Source organism: Lolium rigidum, chromosome 6 (assembly GCF_022539505.1).
Source record: "Lolium rigidum isolate FL_2022 chromosome 6, APGP_CSIRO_Lrig_0.1, whole genome shotgun sequence".
NCBI classification, from domain to species: domain Eukaryota; kingdom Viridiplantae; phylum Streptophyta; class Magnoliopsida; order Poales; family Poaceae; genus Lolium; species Lolium rigidum.
The window spans coordinates 318499032-318515885 of record NC_061513.1 but is presented as its reverse complement, the minus strand read 5'-3'; the positions used below and the strand labels follow the sequence as shown (position 1 = coordinate 318515885).

Genomic DNA, 16854 nt, shown 5'->3' with positions numbered 1-16854 from the left:
AGACATCATAGGGTGACACACTTAAGGTTTGATATCGTTTAAGTAGATATGGAATATGGAATGGAGTTCAAAGTTTTGTTCGGAGTCTCGGATGGGATCCAGGACATCACGAGGAGTTCCGGAATGGTCCGGAGAATAAGATTCATGTATAGGAAGACATTTTCCAAGTTTGAAAATGATCTGGTGCATTTATGGAAGGTTCTAGAAAAGTCCGGAAGAAATCACCATGGAAGGTGGAGTCCCAGGTGGACTCCACCGGGTATGGCCGGCCAACCCTAAGGGGGAGGAGTCCCAGGTGGACTCCACCATGGGGGCCGGCCAACCCCCCCCAAGGAAAGGTGGGAGTCCCACCTTGAGTAGGACTCCCATCTTGAGTAGGTTTCGTGCTTATGGCAAGTTTTGGTTTCAGGTCTTATTCGAAGACTTGTAGTCTAACTCTTGGGGGTTTGCACCTATAAAAGGAGGAGCAAGGGGAGGGGGACGGCCACTCTAGCCTCCAACCTTGGCCGCCCCCCTAGTGGCAGGTGCCCAAGCCTCCCTCTCCCCAAACCCTAGCGCCCCTCCTCCACATACTACTCCCGCAGCTCATAGGTGAAGCCCTTCCGGAGTTCTCCACCACCACCGCCACCACGCCGTCGTGCTGCCGGGAATATTCCGAGGAGGATCTACTACTTCCGCTGCCCGCTGGAACAGGGAGGAGGACGTCGTCTTCATCAACACCGAACGTGTGACCGAGTACGGAGGTGCTGCCCGTTTGTGGCACCGTCAATATCTTCTACGCGCTTTTGAAAGCGGCAAGTGATCATCTTCTGCAACAACGAGATCTAATCTCGTAGGCTTTGGAAAATCTTCAAGGGTTAGTCTCGTGATCCCCTCGTTGCTACCATCTTCTAGATTGCATCTTGGCTTGGTTTTCGTTCTTGCGGTAGGAAAATTTTTATTTTCTATGCTACGAATCCCATCACCTACATCTCCCACGCCTATGGGATCTACTCACACATGAGAGGAGAAAAGCACAATGATATCATAGGAATGTAAATGGAGTTAATCACGATATTACCGTAGCAAGTCACAATAGTTGAAGATCAAATCAAATACAAACCGGGATGGAATAGAGGTTTCAATCCCTAATCTTACAAGTATGAATCTCTCTCTCCCTCTCTCTCTCTTTCTCTCTCTGTGTGTGTGTACAAGTAAGGTGTTATGGATGAGTGGATGATCTATAGGGGGCAGATCTTCACGGGAGTCGATGATGGTCTTCTCTTTCTTCAGATTTGATCTCCTCTGTTCTAGTGCGAATGGTGGCTATTGCGTTCAGTTTCTGTTGTTCTCCTCTTCACGAAAGAGGCTTGTATTGATATGAGGAAGGCAGCGGCGTACAGTAAGGGTGGTATGGTCAGCCCCGCATGCATGGGTGCCCGCTAAACACCCTGCTGCGCTAGGATTGATTTGGTTTCAATAGGAAATCTTCATGTTTTGTTGCAATCAGCTCATAAATGCCCTGGGATACTCCATAAGTGATGGTTTCTTGAAATACATAATTCAAAACAAGGTTTCGCCTAGATTTCGATATTAACATTAGTTGAAACACAAAATCCAGTGGAAACACAATGGAACCAAGTGATAGGTAGTGAAGAATCCTCAGTAAAAGCATCAATATTTGGACCTATCAATCATTCACATAAATTTGAAGTACATAAAACTAGGCTCCTCCTTTGATCATCCACAAATGATCCAGTAGATCTTCCTAAAGTTGGTAATGAATCATTGTGTCTCGGATTTCCCATCGCATGGCGAGGAAGGGAGCAAAAGAAGGCGGCACCTGGTGATCTACCTGCACAAGAGGACCATGTTGGTCCCATGGTTCAGTGTCATGAACTGGATGCTCCTTTTCACTCTCGATTATCATGTTGTGCAAGATCACGCAGGCATTCATCACATCTGTCATCTGATCTTTCGACCAGGTAAGAGCTAGGTACTGAACAACAGCAAATCCAGATTGGAGCACACCAAATGCCCGCTCGACGTCCTTCCTGCAAGCCTCCTGACGCTGAGAAAAATTAGCTCGCTTTCCTGGTGTAGGCCCTGAGATTGTCTTCAATAATGTTGTCCATTTTGGATAGATCCCATCTACGAAGTAGTATTCGTTGTTGTATTGATGGCCATTAATCTCATAGTTCACCGGAGGAGACTGCCATTTAACTAGCTTGGAAAACATGTGGAAGCACTGTAACACGTTGATATTATTGTGAGATCCAGCCATACCGGCCTCTTCCTCATCGTCATTGTGTATATTTGGATGTTGTGCTCGTCGTTAGCGTAGTCGGCGGTAGCAGCAGCCTTGGCCTCTTCCTCGAGGAATGTTGGCATCTTCTCATCGCCTGAATTCATTCGGGCAATGCGCTGAATACCTCGTGGGCAGGACGGCGTGGGCGATAGCCGGAGCTGTTTGTGGACGCTACGGGGTGACGGATCTGTAGGTGGTGGTTGGGGGAGATGCGGGGGAAATTGTTTGCCCGGTGACGCTGCCTTTCAGGCGGTGGGAACGGCGAGGCGGCGAGGAGTGGTACCGGCCGCGAATTGAGGAGAAGGAGAAGCAAAAAAGACAACGTGGGGCTTTTTTGGAGTTTGTCTCGCCGACAACCCTAGCCCGAGACATTTTCGCCTCCTGTCGGAACCTCCACTCGCCCTCCTGTGAATTGGAAGTGGGTTGGGAGCGCCGGCAGCAAAATCGGTCTATGCCAATTAAAAAAACACCTTTTCTAATTTTCAGCTAGCTGAAATCTCAATTCGCCTCAGGTCAGATCGCTGGCCGCTCGTTCGGAACGGTAGCGCGAATCTTCTGGCACGCTCGTGCCCGCACCACTCTTGGCCGGTTTTTATTGGATCCCGGTTTTTTAGTCAGTCTGGTTTTTTGTTTGTCGCTAGACGCTAGCCATCTTCATTTCTCCGTTCTCCTTTTCTGTGTTATTAGTGGAGGGGTAATCATGGATGGCGGTGGCTCACCCACGGCGGAGCGGAGGGCCTGGGTTCTCCGGCGACGGGGGTTGAATCGGTGAAGGCCAGTGGAGCGAGGAGCCGGGAAGGTTCCATTCGTCCTCCTCCTCGTGCTTTTTGTCGCTATCTGGGTGCGAGAGGCATGGCTTTACGTGGAGGTCATGGAGCTGGGTTCCTCCATGCGGAAGCTTCCAGCGAGCTGGCAGGGTGGGTATTTCTTCTTCGATGCTCCAATTTGTACTTTTGTTTTAGCCGCTTTGTGTGCCTGCGCATCGTATGGTAGCCGAATCTAGTGTACTTGTTGTTCTTAGGTTTAGGATGGGGAACGCGAATATATATATACATGTATTTTCCCTTGTGATAGGCAACCTTTTTGATTCAGTGCGTTCTATCGGAGCCTCTCATGTAGCTCAACGAATTTGATGGTGGAGTCAGAGCCCCCATCATCCCTATGCTGGTCCTCCTTTTCTTTTCATTGGCAATGTTTGTATTTCTTATACGAACGCAAATCCGCATCTATCCTCTTCAGTTAAGGGCAAAGCAGGTTAGTAGCAGGTTAATGACATTTACAAGTTAATCTAGGATATACATAGATCAAGGAGGCATTCATCCATTTCAGTTTGATTATTCGTGATAGACAGAGAATGTGTTGCTTGATTAGCTGAATGAGTATGTATTGTTTTTATTGAATTTCCCTTGTAAACACCAAACCACCAGAATCGATCTGCCTAGTTTTTTTTTTGCGGGGATCTTGCTAGTCTTGTCAGTACTGGCAGTACCGAGTCAACTGCTGCATGTGTTTGTTCATACTTCAGAACAAGTCATGCATTGGATCGAATCAATTTAGGGGAGCAAGCCAATTCAAGGTTGGTTCCAGAAGCTATCTCTAAATTCGCTCATGTATGCTTTATTCAGTCATAAGTTGTCATTCTTTCCTTGGTTATCCTTGGTCGTAGTTTATTCAGTATTGCAACCAGGCTAGTAGAATTTTTTTAACTGCCAGCTTGATCGAAGGGGGTGGTTTGAGTTTAGACTGGTTTTGAATAGCCTGACCTTTTACGCATCTCAGTTTACCGGTGTTTTTTTTTATCTTTTGAACAAGAGAGAACGGGGCCAGGTACCTGTTAGCATTAAGCACGTCGTTGGATGCCGGCACGGCTTTGCGCGTATAGTTCGTATACGAATCGTATACGAGTCCGATCAGCTCACGAGTAGTAGCTCGAGTCGGTAGGGAAAATCTAGCTATGATGCATATATATATGCGTGTAATCCTACCCTGTAATCTACCGTGGGATAGAAGCAATAAAGTAAAGAAAGAGTGGTGCGATATGCACCTTCGGCAATACAATCTGTTTTCGCGTGTGATGTGTCTTGATTGCTAGCTAGCCAAAGGATCGCTAGCTTGTAGTCATCAAAGTCTTGTGTTTGCTCGTACGGGAGGCTTCCAGCCAAAAGTATCGGCTTAAGTCTAGTACGGGTACGTCTCGCCGATATCGTCGTTCGTCGTCGCACACGCCGGAAGTACACTGCGTGTCGGGCCAGTTCTAACAATTGGTATCAGAGGCCGAGTTCATCGTCTGTGATCCGCTGAAAGTACAAGGAGATCATGGCGATGGTCAAGGTTGGCGAGACATCATCACCGGTGGTGGAGACGGTGGGGCCGGCTTTGTATCCGCGCCTCGATCGCAAGGACTACGGGCTTTGGGCCCTCAACATGGAGGTGGCCATGGAAGCTGCGGAGATCTGGGAGGCCGTTGATCCCGGCGGCGATGACTACGTCAAGGGAGGCGCGAAGTACACGAAGGATCGCAAAGCACTAACGGCGATCTATTCCGTCGTGCCGAAGGACGTGATGCAGCACCTCGTCGGAAAGAAGTCGGCGAAGGATGCGTGGGAGACGATCAAGACCTTGCACCAAGGTCATGCCCGCGTGAGGGAAGCGCATCTTCAAACTTTGACGAAAAGTTATGAAGATCTGAAGATGGAGGAAAGCGAGACGGTTGATCAGTTTGCCGCCCGTTTCGTCACCCTCATCAACGCAATCAGGGGTTATGGCGAGAGGTTGGATGAGGTCAAGAACGTCAGAAGGTTCTTGCGTGCCGCACCAGGGCGCTACATGCAGATCGTTACCTCGATCGAACCGTGTATCGACCTAAATACACTGACGGTTGATGATCTCGTTGGAAGATTCAAGGCCCACGACGAGAGAATCCGGCTTAGCTTCGATGACCCGGACCAGAGTGAGCACTTGATGCTTACGAAGCAGCAGTGGATGACTCTTTTGAAAGAAAAGCAAGGAGGGTCCATGAGCCGTAGCAACGGGAAGGAGAAGCAGCGCCCGGCGAAAAAGTACATCGCCGAGCAGGAGGAAGATGACAAAGCTCCACCGCGGAGAAAGTTTGACATAAAGAAAGTAAGGTGTCATAACTGCGGGAAGCTCGGTCACTTCAAGGCTGATTGCCAGAAAGCATCGAAGGATAGGGCTCTCCTGGCCCAGCAAGGAGATGATGGACCAATGATGTTGATGCTCGAAGTATGCGAGCAGAAGGACACGGAGGAGTTAGCTCCTCCCGCGCAGGCTCCGGAGATGGTGGACCACATGGATCAACAGCGGAGTGCCCCGTTCCCATGTGAAGAGGCTTCGGAACTTGTTCATGGTGATCTATGCGTCGAAATATCACCTGCAACCCCGTCCGGCAATAAGTACTTCATGCTTGTGGTGGATGATTACAGTCAATACATGTGGATTGTGTTGCTGAAAAGTAAGGATCAAGCTCTACAAGAATTCATGAAGATCAAAGAAGCCGGAGAATTCAAGGCGCAGGTGAAGATAAAAGCTTTACACATAGATCAGGAGGGTGAGCTGCATCAAACCGTGGTAGCCATGGCACGGAGCATGATGAAGAGTAAAGGCTTGCCAGGAAAATTTTGGGGTGAGGCCGTCAATACGGCTGTCTACTTGTTGAACAGGGCGCCAACTAGGAGTGTAGCTGGTATAACGCCGTACGAAGCATGGTACGGATCGAAGCCCTCGGTTGATCATCTTCGCACTTTTGGGTGCGTGGCGCATGTCAAGATGGTGTCCGGCTATAATAGCAAATTGGTGAACCGGAGTACTCCAATGATCATGACCGGCTATGACGGCTCGAAGACATACCGTGTGTGCAATCCCTACACCAATAAGGTGGTTGTCACACGCGACGTAGTTTTCGAGGAAGATAAATCATGGAATTGGAGCTCCAACAAAACGGTACATCTAAATTTTCACGTTACTTACGGTGATTGTGAGCATGCATATCATGAAGAAGGTCAATCAGAAACAGGTGCGGAAGGCTTGGAAGCAAAGCGTGCAACCCCTCACAGTAGCAGTGATAGCAGTTGTGTAGTCGCACCTTGCAACCCAGCACCAAACGGGCAGGGCTCCTGCAGCCCAGCAAGCAGGCTACGATGGCCAGAAGTAGGCGAACCAGAAGGAAGTGGCTCGTCAGGAGGAGCTCCACGTGAGAAGTTTGGGCGAAAACAATGCCTAGCAGAGAGTGCTTCACGTGAAGAAAACGTCACAGAAGCAGGAGATGGTGCTGGTGGTTCAATGCTACCAGGTAACCCACAGGCGGGCGGACCAAGTGCAGCAGCTCCAGTCCGTGAACAAAAAGAAGCTCCAGAAAGTGAAGGGCTTAGCAGCCCAGAAAGCGGCCACGATGGGGACAGCAGTGTTGTTGTTCTAACCGAGCCAGAAGAGACTAATCCAGAAGCTGGAGGTCGAACTAGTGCATCGCTAGAAGGAGTCAAGCCAGTTTCATGCTACATGGAGCTAGCTAGGAAGCTTAATCAACATAGTTTGGCTGGCTCTGGATATAGGTGCCTAGGCCAAAAGCAGCGGCCAGAATCATACGAGCTAGTTACTTTTGCTATATCTTTCGACAATTACTTCGACAAGGTAGTAAGCAAAAGGAGAATAGAAGGAAAAACCAAGGTGACGAGCACCGATGAACAGGTGAAGACCGAAGACGCGGACAAGGATGGTAAGCGTCAAGCCATGGAGAAGCCGGCGAAGGTAAAGTCGGTGACATGGAAGACACAAAGAGCGGCGAAAGCAATGTCGATGATGATGGGCAAAACAGTGAAAGCAATACCGAGGGTAACACCTACGCGAAGTAACTGGCGTATTTGGGACCCAGGTCGAAGAAAAGCGCACGTGGTGCTTAGGGGGTGATTGTTAGCATTAAGCACGTCGTTGGATGCCGGCACGGCTTTGCGCGTATAGTTCGTATACGAATCGTATACGAGTCCGATCAGCTCACGAGTAGTAGCTCGAGTCGGTAGGGAAAATCTAGCTATGATGCATATATATATGCGTGTAATCCTACCCTGTAATCTACCGTGAGATAGAAGCAATAAAGTAAAGAAAGAGAGGTGCGATATGCACCTTCGGCAATACAATCTGTTTTCGCGTGTGATGTGTCTTGATTGCTAGCTAGCCAAAGGATCGCTAGCTTGTAGTCATCAAAGTCTTGTGTTTGCTCGTACGGGAGGCTTCCAGCCAAAAGTATCGGCTTAAGTCTAGTACGGGTACGTCTCGCCGATATCGTCGTTCGTCGTCGCACACGCCGGAAGTACACTGCGTGTCGGGCCAGTTCTAACAGTACCAGTAATATCACTCCCTACAAAAGAATGGGCTAGATTACAAGGAAATTCTGCAATGGCATAGGCATTCCCATTTCAGTTCTCATTGTTTTGTCTTTTATTCTCTCTCTTTTTTTATCTGTTTCACTGCAAGCATGATGGTCATGTAAATTAGATGTCTACATGCTCATGGGTAGTTATTAGTACACACTTTTATCAGTCTTAATTTGCTTTACTTTTCAATCAATCTAGTTTTCGTTAGTCTTTTGTTTAGCAGCCCATGCTTATGTCCTTAATTTTTGTTACTCATTTTGCTTATGCAGCATATTCCTAAAATAAATGGAGAGATTCCTTCTATTGACGAAGCCTTCTTGGATCACCGCAGACTACTTGACAGACAATCAACCCTGCAGTTTTATATCCATCTAGATTACTTTTCAAACTTCTACAACCTGAAGCTAATTATATGATCCTTTGATTATTTTTCTTTTAAAAGGTTAAGTGTCTCTCAGTTTCTTATTTTCTCTCTGTCCTCCTCAATGTACAATGTTCATTTCTCAGTCTTTTCATTTGATCATTCCTTCTCTTTCTTCATTATTCAGTGATAGTGATCAATGCTCATTGGCTCTTGGTCTCTTAGTTTCTATGCTAATGTGTTACCAGTCCTCATTATTTAGTTCGCACACCTCATTCTGCTTACATATCTTCATTCCTTATCTATGTTCAGTCCTAATTTTATCTCTTCCTTTTTCTTTGTCTTATTTACTCATTTTAATTTCTTCAGTGTTTATTTTAGCTCAAATTCTCAGTATTTATTCTTAATTTCTACAGTTTATCTTAATTTTTTTAGTTTCTCTATGTCCTAAATCTTATCATTACTCGGTCGCTCTTTCTTGAGTAGTTCATTCTTTGTCACTCTTTCTCGAGATTCTCTGTCACTCTTTCTTCAGTCTTAATATTTGTTATTAATTTCTTCAGTTTCTCTTCATTATTTCATCATTATTTCATCATTATTTTAGTCTTATCATTCTTTGCCTCTATCACTTGTTATCAGTTCTTATTTCTCTATTTCTTCAGTAATTGCCACTCTTTCTTGTTATTGGTACTTATTTTACTCTTTCTTCAGTATTTCTGTATTTTCTTCAGTTTATTTTCTCAGTTATTCTTCAGCCTTCAGTATCTCGTTGTGTAGCTTCATTTGCGAGTCATTTCAGTTTATTTTTATTTTTCTCAGTTATTCTTTAACTCTTTGTCTTGTTTGTTTGTCTCTTTCTTCGGTATTAGTACTTCATTCTCTATGTCTCTTTCTATTTCTAAGTTTTTATCTCACTCGTTGTATTAGTACTTCAATGTGCCTCTTTCTTCATTTATCTCAGTTTCTCTCATTCTTAATTATTTTCGTGGTTTTAGTATTTCAGTGTGTTTCTTCAGTCTTGATTTTAGTTCTTTGGTTCAGTCTGTAAGCGACATTTTATCTATTCCTTGGTACTTCTTTCTTCAGTCCTGATTTTAGTTCTTTGGTTCACTGTCTTTCTTCAGTATTGATTTTAGTTATTCTTTGGTTCAGTCCAAGCAACAATTTATCTAGTCTTAGTTCAGTTTTAATCATCAGTTTTATCATTCTTCAGTCTTAATCTTTATTCTCCAGTCTTCTTGTTTTATTTTTAGTTTAGCCGGTGGTTATGCTAGGGTGGAGCAAGTTGAGTGGAGCAGCGGGTGTATCGCGCTAGTATGTTGCTTATTTGGTTCCTTTTTTTACTCAAAGTATCATTCTCTACCTAGACCTACTTTTGTATTCTAATGAGTAACATGTATCCGTGCAGCTCCATCCCAGCAGTCATCGATGTGCTGCTCATCTTCATCGATGGTTCAACGGCGGCGACTTTCTTCTCAAGACCACCCGCTGCTGCTCCTCCCCAAGAACAGAACGACTTGAATCTCCCAATTATTCTGTTGTTATTTCCTTGGTGATCCTGAAATTCGTGTGAAGTAGTATTGTGTGATGTGAATTTGTTTAGTTATGAGACTTATGCTTGTTTCCATATTGTTTTTTGAGAATTAGACCGTGGCCTTACCAATTTGCTTATATCAGTCAGTGAATGTTTTTCTAGTGTTGTCCTTTATCATTTATTAATCTCTGTATATTTTTTCTTTGTGTGGGATGATCTTGTATTGCCTTTAGTGGAAAAAATTGCTCTATTTTTCTCATTCCATCAGTCATTAATCTCTCTCTGTGTTCGTCCCTCTCGCTCTTTTTCTTTGATCCTTTGGTTGTTCTTGTTGTGCTGAGCCGGTGTGTTAGCTGGTGTGAGGAGGAAGAACAGGGATTGCAGACTTGTGTGTAGTTGATAGAACGGGTCAAGAAGTACAAGGCCCTGTTTTTTTTTCTTTATGTAAGGCCCAGAAATACCCAGATGTGGCTATAGTGTGTAAATTAGCCCATGTTTTGCTTTTTTAAGGGGCGCTGCGTACGGTGATGAGTTCGGGAGCTAGGCCAGTCACGATTCAAAAAACCGGATAAAAACCAGGCGAAAATATTGAACAGTTATTTCTCAGCTGATCGAAATGAATACTGAAGCGGACAGAGGAATGCAGGAATAAATATTACTAAGGGGGAAATGTGACTTACGGCCAATTGCAATTTCAGCTAGATGACAATTAGACAGTCCCAAAAACAAACTTTAAGGAGATCTACTAGAAGCAAAATAAGCATTTGCTCCCCAGAGCCGTTTGGGAGTTGCTCTTAGTGTTCGGCCGATAGCACGTAGTAGTTGGTGTCTCCAACTTTTTTTTTTTTTTTGAGAACTAGTTGGTGTCTCCAACTACAAGCCTGCCGCTGTACGCGATCACGCCGCAGGCCCCTGGTGTGAGCCTTTCTTGGGCTGCGCTCTCATCTTGGATATGACCCTGGAGCCTGTCCACAGCAAGATTGGCGGCATCGTGGCCTGCAACGGCAAACAGCAGCTCCTCCTGGAGCTGTCCCCTGTCGCCCGCGCAACAAACACCCTGGGCTGGCCTGCCGCGCCGCCGCAGGTTAAGACAGCAGGGTATTTAGCTGGATTGCAACCATGATTCCAAAGAGCTCTACTACTTGCTTGACGATTGCATGTAGGTGGATGCGCCACCGGCCTGAAAGAGATGTGCGCGGTTGAATTGGATCTAACGTTTACATCGGCGGCAGGGAAAAGCATACGTATACCGATCCTCCCCTCCTGTCTGCATGATATATGGATCCTTCGTCGCTGTCCATCAGTTGGCCGTGTAGTTTGTTCTCGACTGGAAAGAAGCAGATCACCTTACTCTCCAGAACCATCACCAGCTATTCCTGTGTCTGAAAGATATGCACCAGCTGTATATATTCGTTTCCTTGGTTAATTTCCTCTACTGTAAAAAGCGTGAACATGCCTTTTCTTGTCTTCCCAGGAAGCCGGGAGGCGCTAGAGAACATACACACCATATGTTACTTTCTAGGACGCAACTAATTTTTGGTGGACCAAAAATAAGTTAATTCTAGTTAGATGTCATCATCCTATTTCATGTGCAGTTTATGTGCAATATTTTGATGTTGCTACATGTGCAACCTTATTTGAATTTCTTGGGTTTGTGAATCACAAGGAAAATTCAGTGCCTCTCGAGTTGACCGAGCTCTAAGTTAATAACTAGATCGACCGTGAACTAGCAACCCCGTATTTTGTAATACAAACCGAAATATTTATAATTTTTAGGAGACCAAGTTGAGAATTGTGAGATCTAGAGACTAGACGTGCAATTTTCTAAGACTTTTTTCTAGACTAAGGGGTAAGAAGTTTCATGTGACTTTCCATTTAAGCGAGATGAGTTCTCGAACCAAGGTGGGTAGGTTCACAACCATGTGTGCCTACCCTTGCTCCACTGGAGAGCTCTTCGAGTTTTTGAATTAAATTTGCACATAGTTTTGTTTTGCCAACCGAGGACATTGAAAATTGAGATTTTACGAGGGAGGAAATAAAGGCGGGGCTGAGGGTGGAGGTTCGTGCAATGTATTTTGGAATGAAGGTATAGGAGTTCCATCCTACCTATGTATGCTCAAAGAACTAGACCATTGATCTCGATCTTAGACCTTCACCCTAAGGCTAGGAAAAAAACAGTAATCCATTCCCCTTCCCAATTTCATACCATTCCTTGTCGATAATAAATTATATGATCACTTTTAGCGATCAACTACCCTATTCAAGAAGTGTGGGGTTGAGCCCATTGTCAAAATACCGTTTCCTAGGATGCTTGCTTTAGCAGTGGCTGCATAAATTGTCATTGTGTTGTATGGCGTCGGATTGGGTTGCTTGGGTGGTAGGGTTATTTGGATCGGTTGTTGCGAGGTCATGGGGTCGGTGAGTGTGCGTTGCAAAGGCTTCAGTAAGCCGGACTGACGGCCCCCGGAAACCGTTGTGCTGTTGTAGGATATCATATTTGGTTGCTTGGTTGATAGAGTCGTCAGCTCGACCGGTGTGCAACCTCAGGGCTAGATTGTGTGCATCGCAGGTGTATCGATTTTTTGCTTAATTTTACTTAATGAAAAGGCATGGATTCTGCCAGTTGTTCGAAAAAAAAAATACATGACACTTCACATTCTCACAAGCAAAGGTGCTGAATTGAAAAATATAAAATTGTCAAATTTGCATCTATCTTGTCCTTTCCTTGAGCAAAAGCTTGGTCAAACAACTATTTAAGGTTGAATGGCTCTTGTTGTTAGTTAAGTGATAATGTATTACCCACTCTTAACAATATCACCTTCTGGGCTACGATCCAACATTGAACATTCAAGCTTTTGCATTATTTGTGTGACCATTTTGGATGACCTCCTCAACAAACTATATTAATGGCACAAGGTCCTACTGAAAGAACAAACCTAGCCCCTCCCGCTGTCAAAATTAATAAACCTGCATTAAAAATATTGTCTAGACTATATATCCAGCCCAAGATCACCATCACCGCAGCTCAAATTGTCAAAAGTATAGGAAAACCAGATCTTGATACTCTTGCTTGCTGCTCCTTGAAGCAAGCCGGGCCGGGAGCTGCTAGCTATCAGGTAGTTAGCCTGTTCCACCATGGCAACTCACACCTCATCAGGGTTTGGTGCCCTGTAACTGCGACGACACTTACCCCCACAAACCCTACACCCACCTAGCTTATACCTCACTCTTTCTCGTCCTTCCCAACTAGACCAGCTTGTTATAAGCCATGCACGCCGTCTCTCAGATCACTCAATCGCCCTGAGAGCTGCACTCCTGGCCCCGTCATCCACGTTTAACTGTAACTAACACCATGCAAGCCATGCAGAGACTTGTTCTGCTCATTCTATCCGTGGCGATCACGGCGTCGGCGCAGGGCCCTGCTGCGGTGGCGCCCGCCGCCCCGACGACACCGACCCCGGCGGCGCCAACAACGCCGACCCCAGCGGCCCCGGCACCGGCGGCCGGGACGACGAACATCACGGGGGTGCTGGCCAAGGCTGGGCAGTTCAACACGTTCATCCGGCTGCTGCGGTCGACGGGCGTGGCGACGCAGATCGACAGCCAGCTCAACAGTAGCTCCGGGAACGGCCTCACGGTGTTCGCGCCCACGGACAACGCCTTCACCTCGCTCGCCTCCGGCACGCTCAACTCGCTCTCGGACAGCCAGAAGAACGCGCTGGTCCAGTACCACGTTCTCTCCACCGCCATCCCCATGTCGCAGTTCGACACGGTGAGCAACCCGCTGCGGACGCAGGCCGGGAGCAGCTCGCCGGGAGAGTACCCGCTCAACGTCACCTCCACGGGAGGGCAGCAGGTCAACATCTCCACCGGTGTCGTCAACGCCACCGTCGACAACACGCTGTACACCGGCGACCAGCTGGTGGTGTACCAGGTAAGCAAGGTGCTGCTGCCCATGGCCATCGCCGGGACGCCCGCGCCGGCCCCGGCGCCGCTCGCACCCACGAAGACCAAGGGGAAGACGCCGGCGTCGTCGGTGGCGGACGCACCCGAGGCGGAGGCGTCCACGGACGTGTCGCCCGCGCCGGTGAGGGTGGTCACCGGGGGTGGCGTCGCGGTGGCGCACGTTCTTGCGTTGGCGTGGGTCTGGTGGGGTCTGTGATGGCGCCAGATGTGAAATGGTAGTCGTACGTGACGTCTCGATCCACATCGATATTTTTTGGGCACATTTTGAAGTTGTTGGCTTTTTTTTTTCTTTTTTTGCTTATTCCACATCATTAATATCACCGTACTCTATTATTGCCAGGGGCATGCAAAGTGAATCCGTTATTACTGTCAATTTTTTATGTAATATATTGAGTAAGTTTCATTTTTCTATAGCTTTCATGTGGCAAAGTACATATTCATTTTCTAGAAACTCAATTTGGCTCCCTTTTGCGTATGATCTCTCTAACATAAAAATATATTTCCAAGTGTTAATTTTTTTTGACAAAAAAACTTACATGTATATGTCCATAATATATGTGTGTTCGTTAAGTTTCATGAAAAAAAAAATTTGTAGTCTACATGAAAAAGATAAAAAAATTATTTGTGACAAGTCTTTGTTTTAGCACTGAATTTTGTCTTTTTCCACACGTCACACGACAAGTCAATTTTTCATGAAACGAATTTGTGAGCGAGTAGCACATGAAGATGTACGTGCAAAATTTTTGTTTCAAATTTTTTAACATTTCAAAATATGTCTAACATGCATTTCAAACTCCCATGTGCCAAAACATCACTCCTTTTTTTTCATTTGAAACATGGAACTCATGACCCTTAATAATGAAACCCAAACTTGCAAACCAAACTTACGTACAACTTTGATGAAACCTGGAGAATTAGCCATGCATTGACATGACTTTGAGATATACCCGAACTTGCACATTATGTAGAACTACACGAATTGATGAAACCAAGGGTCAACGGAGAGTTAGCTTAACACATTATGAGAGATGTTGAAGCTTCGGCCAAATGACTCAACCAAATCTCAGTTACAATCCACTTGAAACTCCCATGATCACAGATCACGACATAAAATCCAATGGTCATGAACATTATTTTACAGTTGCGGCAATTCACGTGCACCTGGAAAAAAACTCGTTTGTGACTTACTTGTAACTGGAGAAGTTTCAGTTGCGACTCATTTACAACTGGAAAAAAAATCAGTAGTGATCCGCTTGCAACACTTGCGACACTTTTAATCCCATGTACACATGCTTTCTTTACATAAAAGTAAATATTAAAAAAAATTGGATTTTTTTTGTGTCCGTATACCTATATCTGTGGAAAGAGTGATTCTATTGATTGACTGTTGGGATATATATAGCCCCACATCAATTGCGGTTTACAAGGCAGCATTTTTTTTTGAATCATAACATATATATTAAGGTCAGCAAGCCGCCTCATTGTGTCTGGTTTACAAGGCAGCGTTTGTTATACGAGCAGAGCTGATTGACGTTTAATTGCAAGGTAGTTAGCTTAATGGCAAAGCTAACAGCTTGTTAGCCTAAGGACATGTACAATGGTAATGAGCTATCTGCAAGGGGTTGTTATAGGTGATTTTGGTGATGTGGGGGAAAGAGAATGATAAGAGAGAGGGACGGAGGCTGTATGTGAAGTTATAGACGGTATGTAGGCTTCTCACAGACGGCTTATAGACATCATTTTTGTTGTTGTGTGAAGGGTGTCTATAACTTATACTCACACATGATTATGGCTAAAAATAGATAGCTTACAGACAGATCATTGTAGACATTGTCTATACTATTGTCTATATATGACATGAAGTTCTATTACAACAACCCATCTGATTGGCCATCGGTAAGAACCGTGATATAAGAGCATCTCCAGTCGCGTCCCCCAAAGGGATTTGGGGCGCGCCGGACAGAAAATGCGTTTCAGCCGCGTCCCCCAAAGCCCATTTTTGTCCGGCGCGCCCCCATACGGTGTCCGGCGCCCCGAGCCCGTCCCCGTCCCACAGGGGACGCACCGGGGACGCCGGACACAACGAAAAGCGAGACGGGGAGTGGCGGGGTCGACCCGTCAGTGGCACAGGGAAAATTCGTCTCACACTCCCGCCAAATCGCGTCGCTCCCACCAAATCGCGCCTATACCGCCGCGCATTTCAGGCCTCCCAAAACATATCCCGTCGCCAATTCATTTCTCCTATCCCGCCGTCCACCCGCCGGCGCTACCCTCTCCACATGGCGCCGCCGATAGCCCCCAAAAAGATGGCGAAGAAAGCGGCCAAGAAGCCGCCGGGCAATGGGACGAAAGGGGCGACAGCGCCGTTCGCGAGGCCGCGGAAGGCGCCGGCTTTGAAGAAGAAGCCTGAAGGATGGACCGACGATCAATGGCAGCAAGATTGCCTGCGCCGGAAGCTATCGACGGCGGAGCGGAAAGGACGGAGGGCGGTGGAGCTAGAGAAGAAGGCTCTGGCGGCGCGCCAGCACTAGCACATACTGGCCGGGTGTATCGCCGCCACCAACGCGAGCCCATATAGTACGAATGTGCCGGTGTACGTTCCGGGAGTCTTCTCTCCGTCGTCATCCGCCTTCTACAACGACGGCCCCTCCGGCACTCCCGGGTGCGTGACGCCTAACTTGTCGCCGCACTACCAGGATGCGCTGCCGCACGGCGGCTTCAACCCCAACAACCTCTACTCCCCGGTGTACGAGCAGCGCGAGCCAGGACCCGGTCCGGACGGCGGCCCTTTCACCGGCCGCAGGGGTCCGCTCGAATACGACGGCGCCGGTGCTGAGGAGGACGGCGGGGTTGAGGAGGAGGACGACGAGGAAGAGGACGGGGTGGAGGACGACGAGGAGGACGACGATGAGGACGAAGAGGGCGGCGAGGAAGAGGACGACGAGGGTGCCGGTGACGATGATCTCGTGGAGGTAGACGCGGACGGCGTGAGGACGAAGAAGAAGAAGAAGGCGTCGGGCACACGAGGCCCGAAGTGGACGCCTCTGGAAGATCTTTGTCTGTGCGAGTCGTGGGCGACGGTGAGCCATGACTCCATCATCGGCGCCAACCAAAAAGGCGGGAAGTATTGGGCGAGGATCAAGGCCGAGTTCGAGGAGCGCAAGCTCATCAACAGTGAGTACAAGAAAGTGCCAATGAAGAGGAGCCAGAAGGCAATGTCGACGCGATGGGCCATCATCCGGGCGTCGGTGAACTCCTTCCATGGGTACCATCGGGACTTAGAGACCAGAGGCGACGAGCGCGCCGACGTCGCCTAACC

The 16854-nt window shown here is 47.1% G+C and overlaps 1 protein-coding gene and 1 long non-coding RNA gene across 2 annotated transcripts; both read left to right on the top strand.

Annotated features, from left to right (window-relative positions):
• Window positions 1-2945: 2945 nt before the first annotated feature.
• On the top strand, window positions 2946-9828 carry LOC124666280. Its single transcript, XR_006990848.1, has 3 exons — window positions 2946-3204; window positions 7944-9349; window positions 9444-9828. It is a non-coding gene; the product is annotated as an uncharacterized LOC124666280 (long non-coding RNA).
• Window positions 9829-12897: 3069 nt separating this feature from the next.
• LOC124667967 (fasciclin-like arabinogalactan protein 11) lies at window positions 12898-13944 on the top strand. Its single transcript, XM_047205184.1, has one exon. It carries the CDS (start codon window positions 12922-12924, stop codon window positions 13729-13731), a length of 810 nt encoding a protein of 269 aa, XP_047061140.1. The 5' UTR covers window positions 12898-12921; the 3' UTR covers window positions 13732-13944.
• Window positions 13945-16854: the final 2910 nt, after the last annotated feature.

Coding starts and splice junctions, on each gene's coding strand:
- LOC124667967 (XM_047205184.1), top strand. CDS start 12,922: ATGCAAGCCATGCAGAGACTTGTTCTGCTCATTCTATCCGTGGCGATC.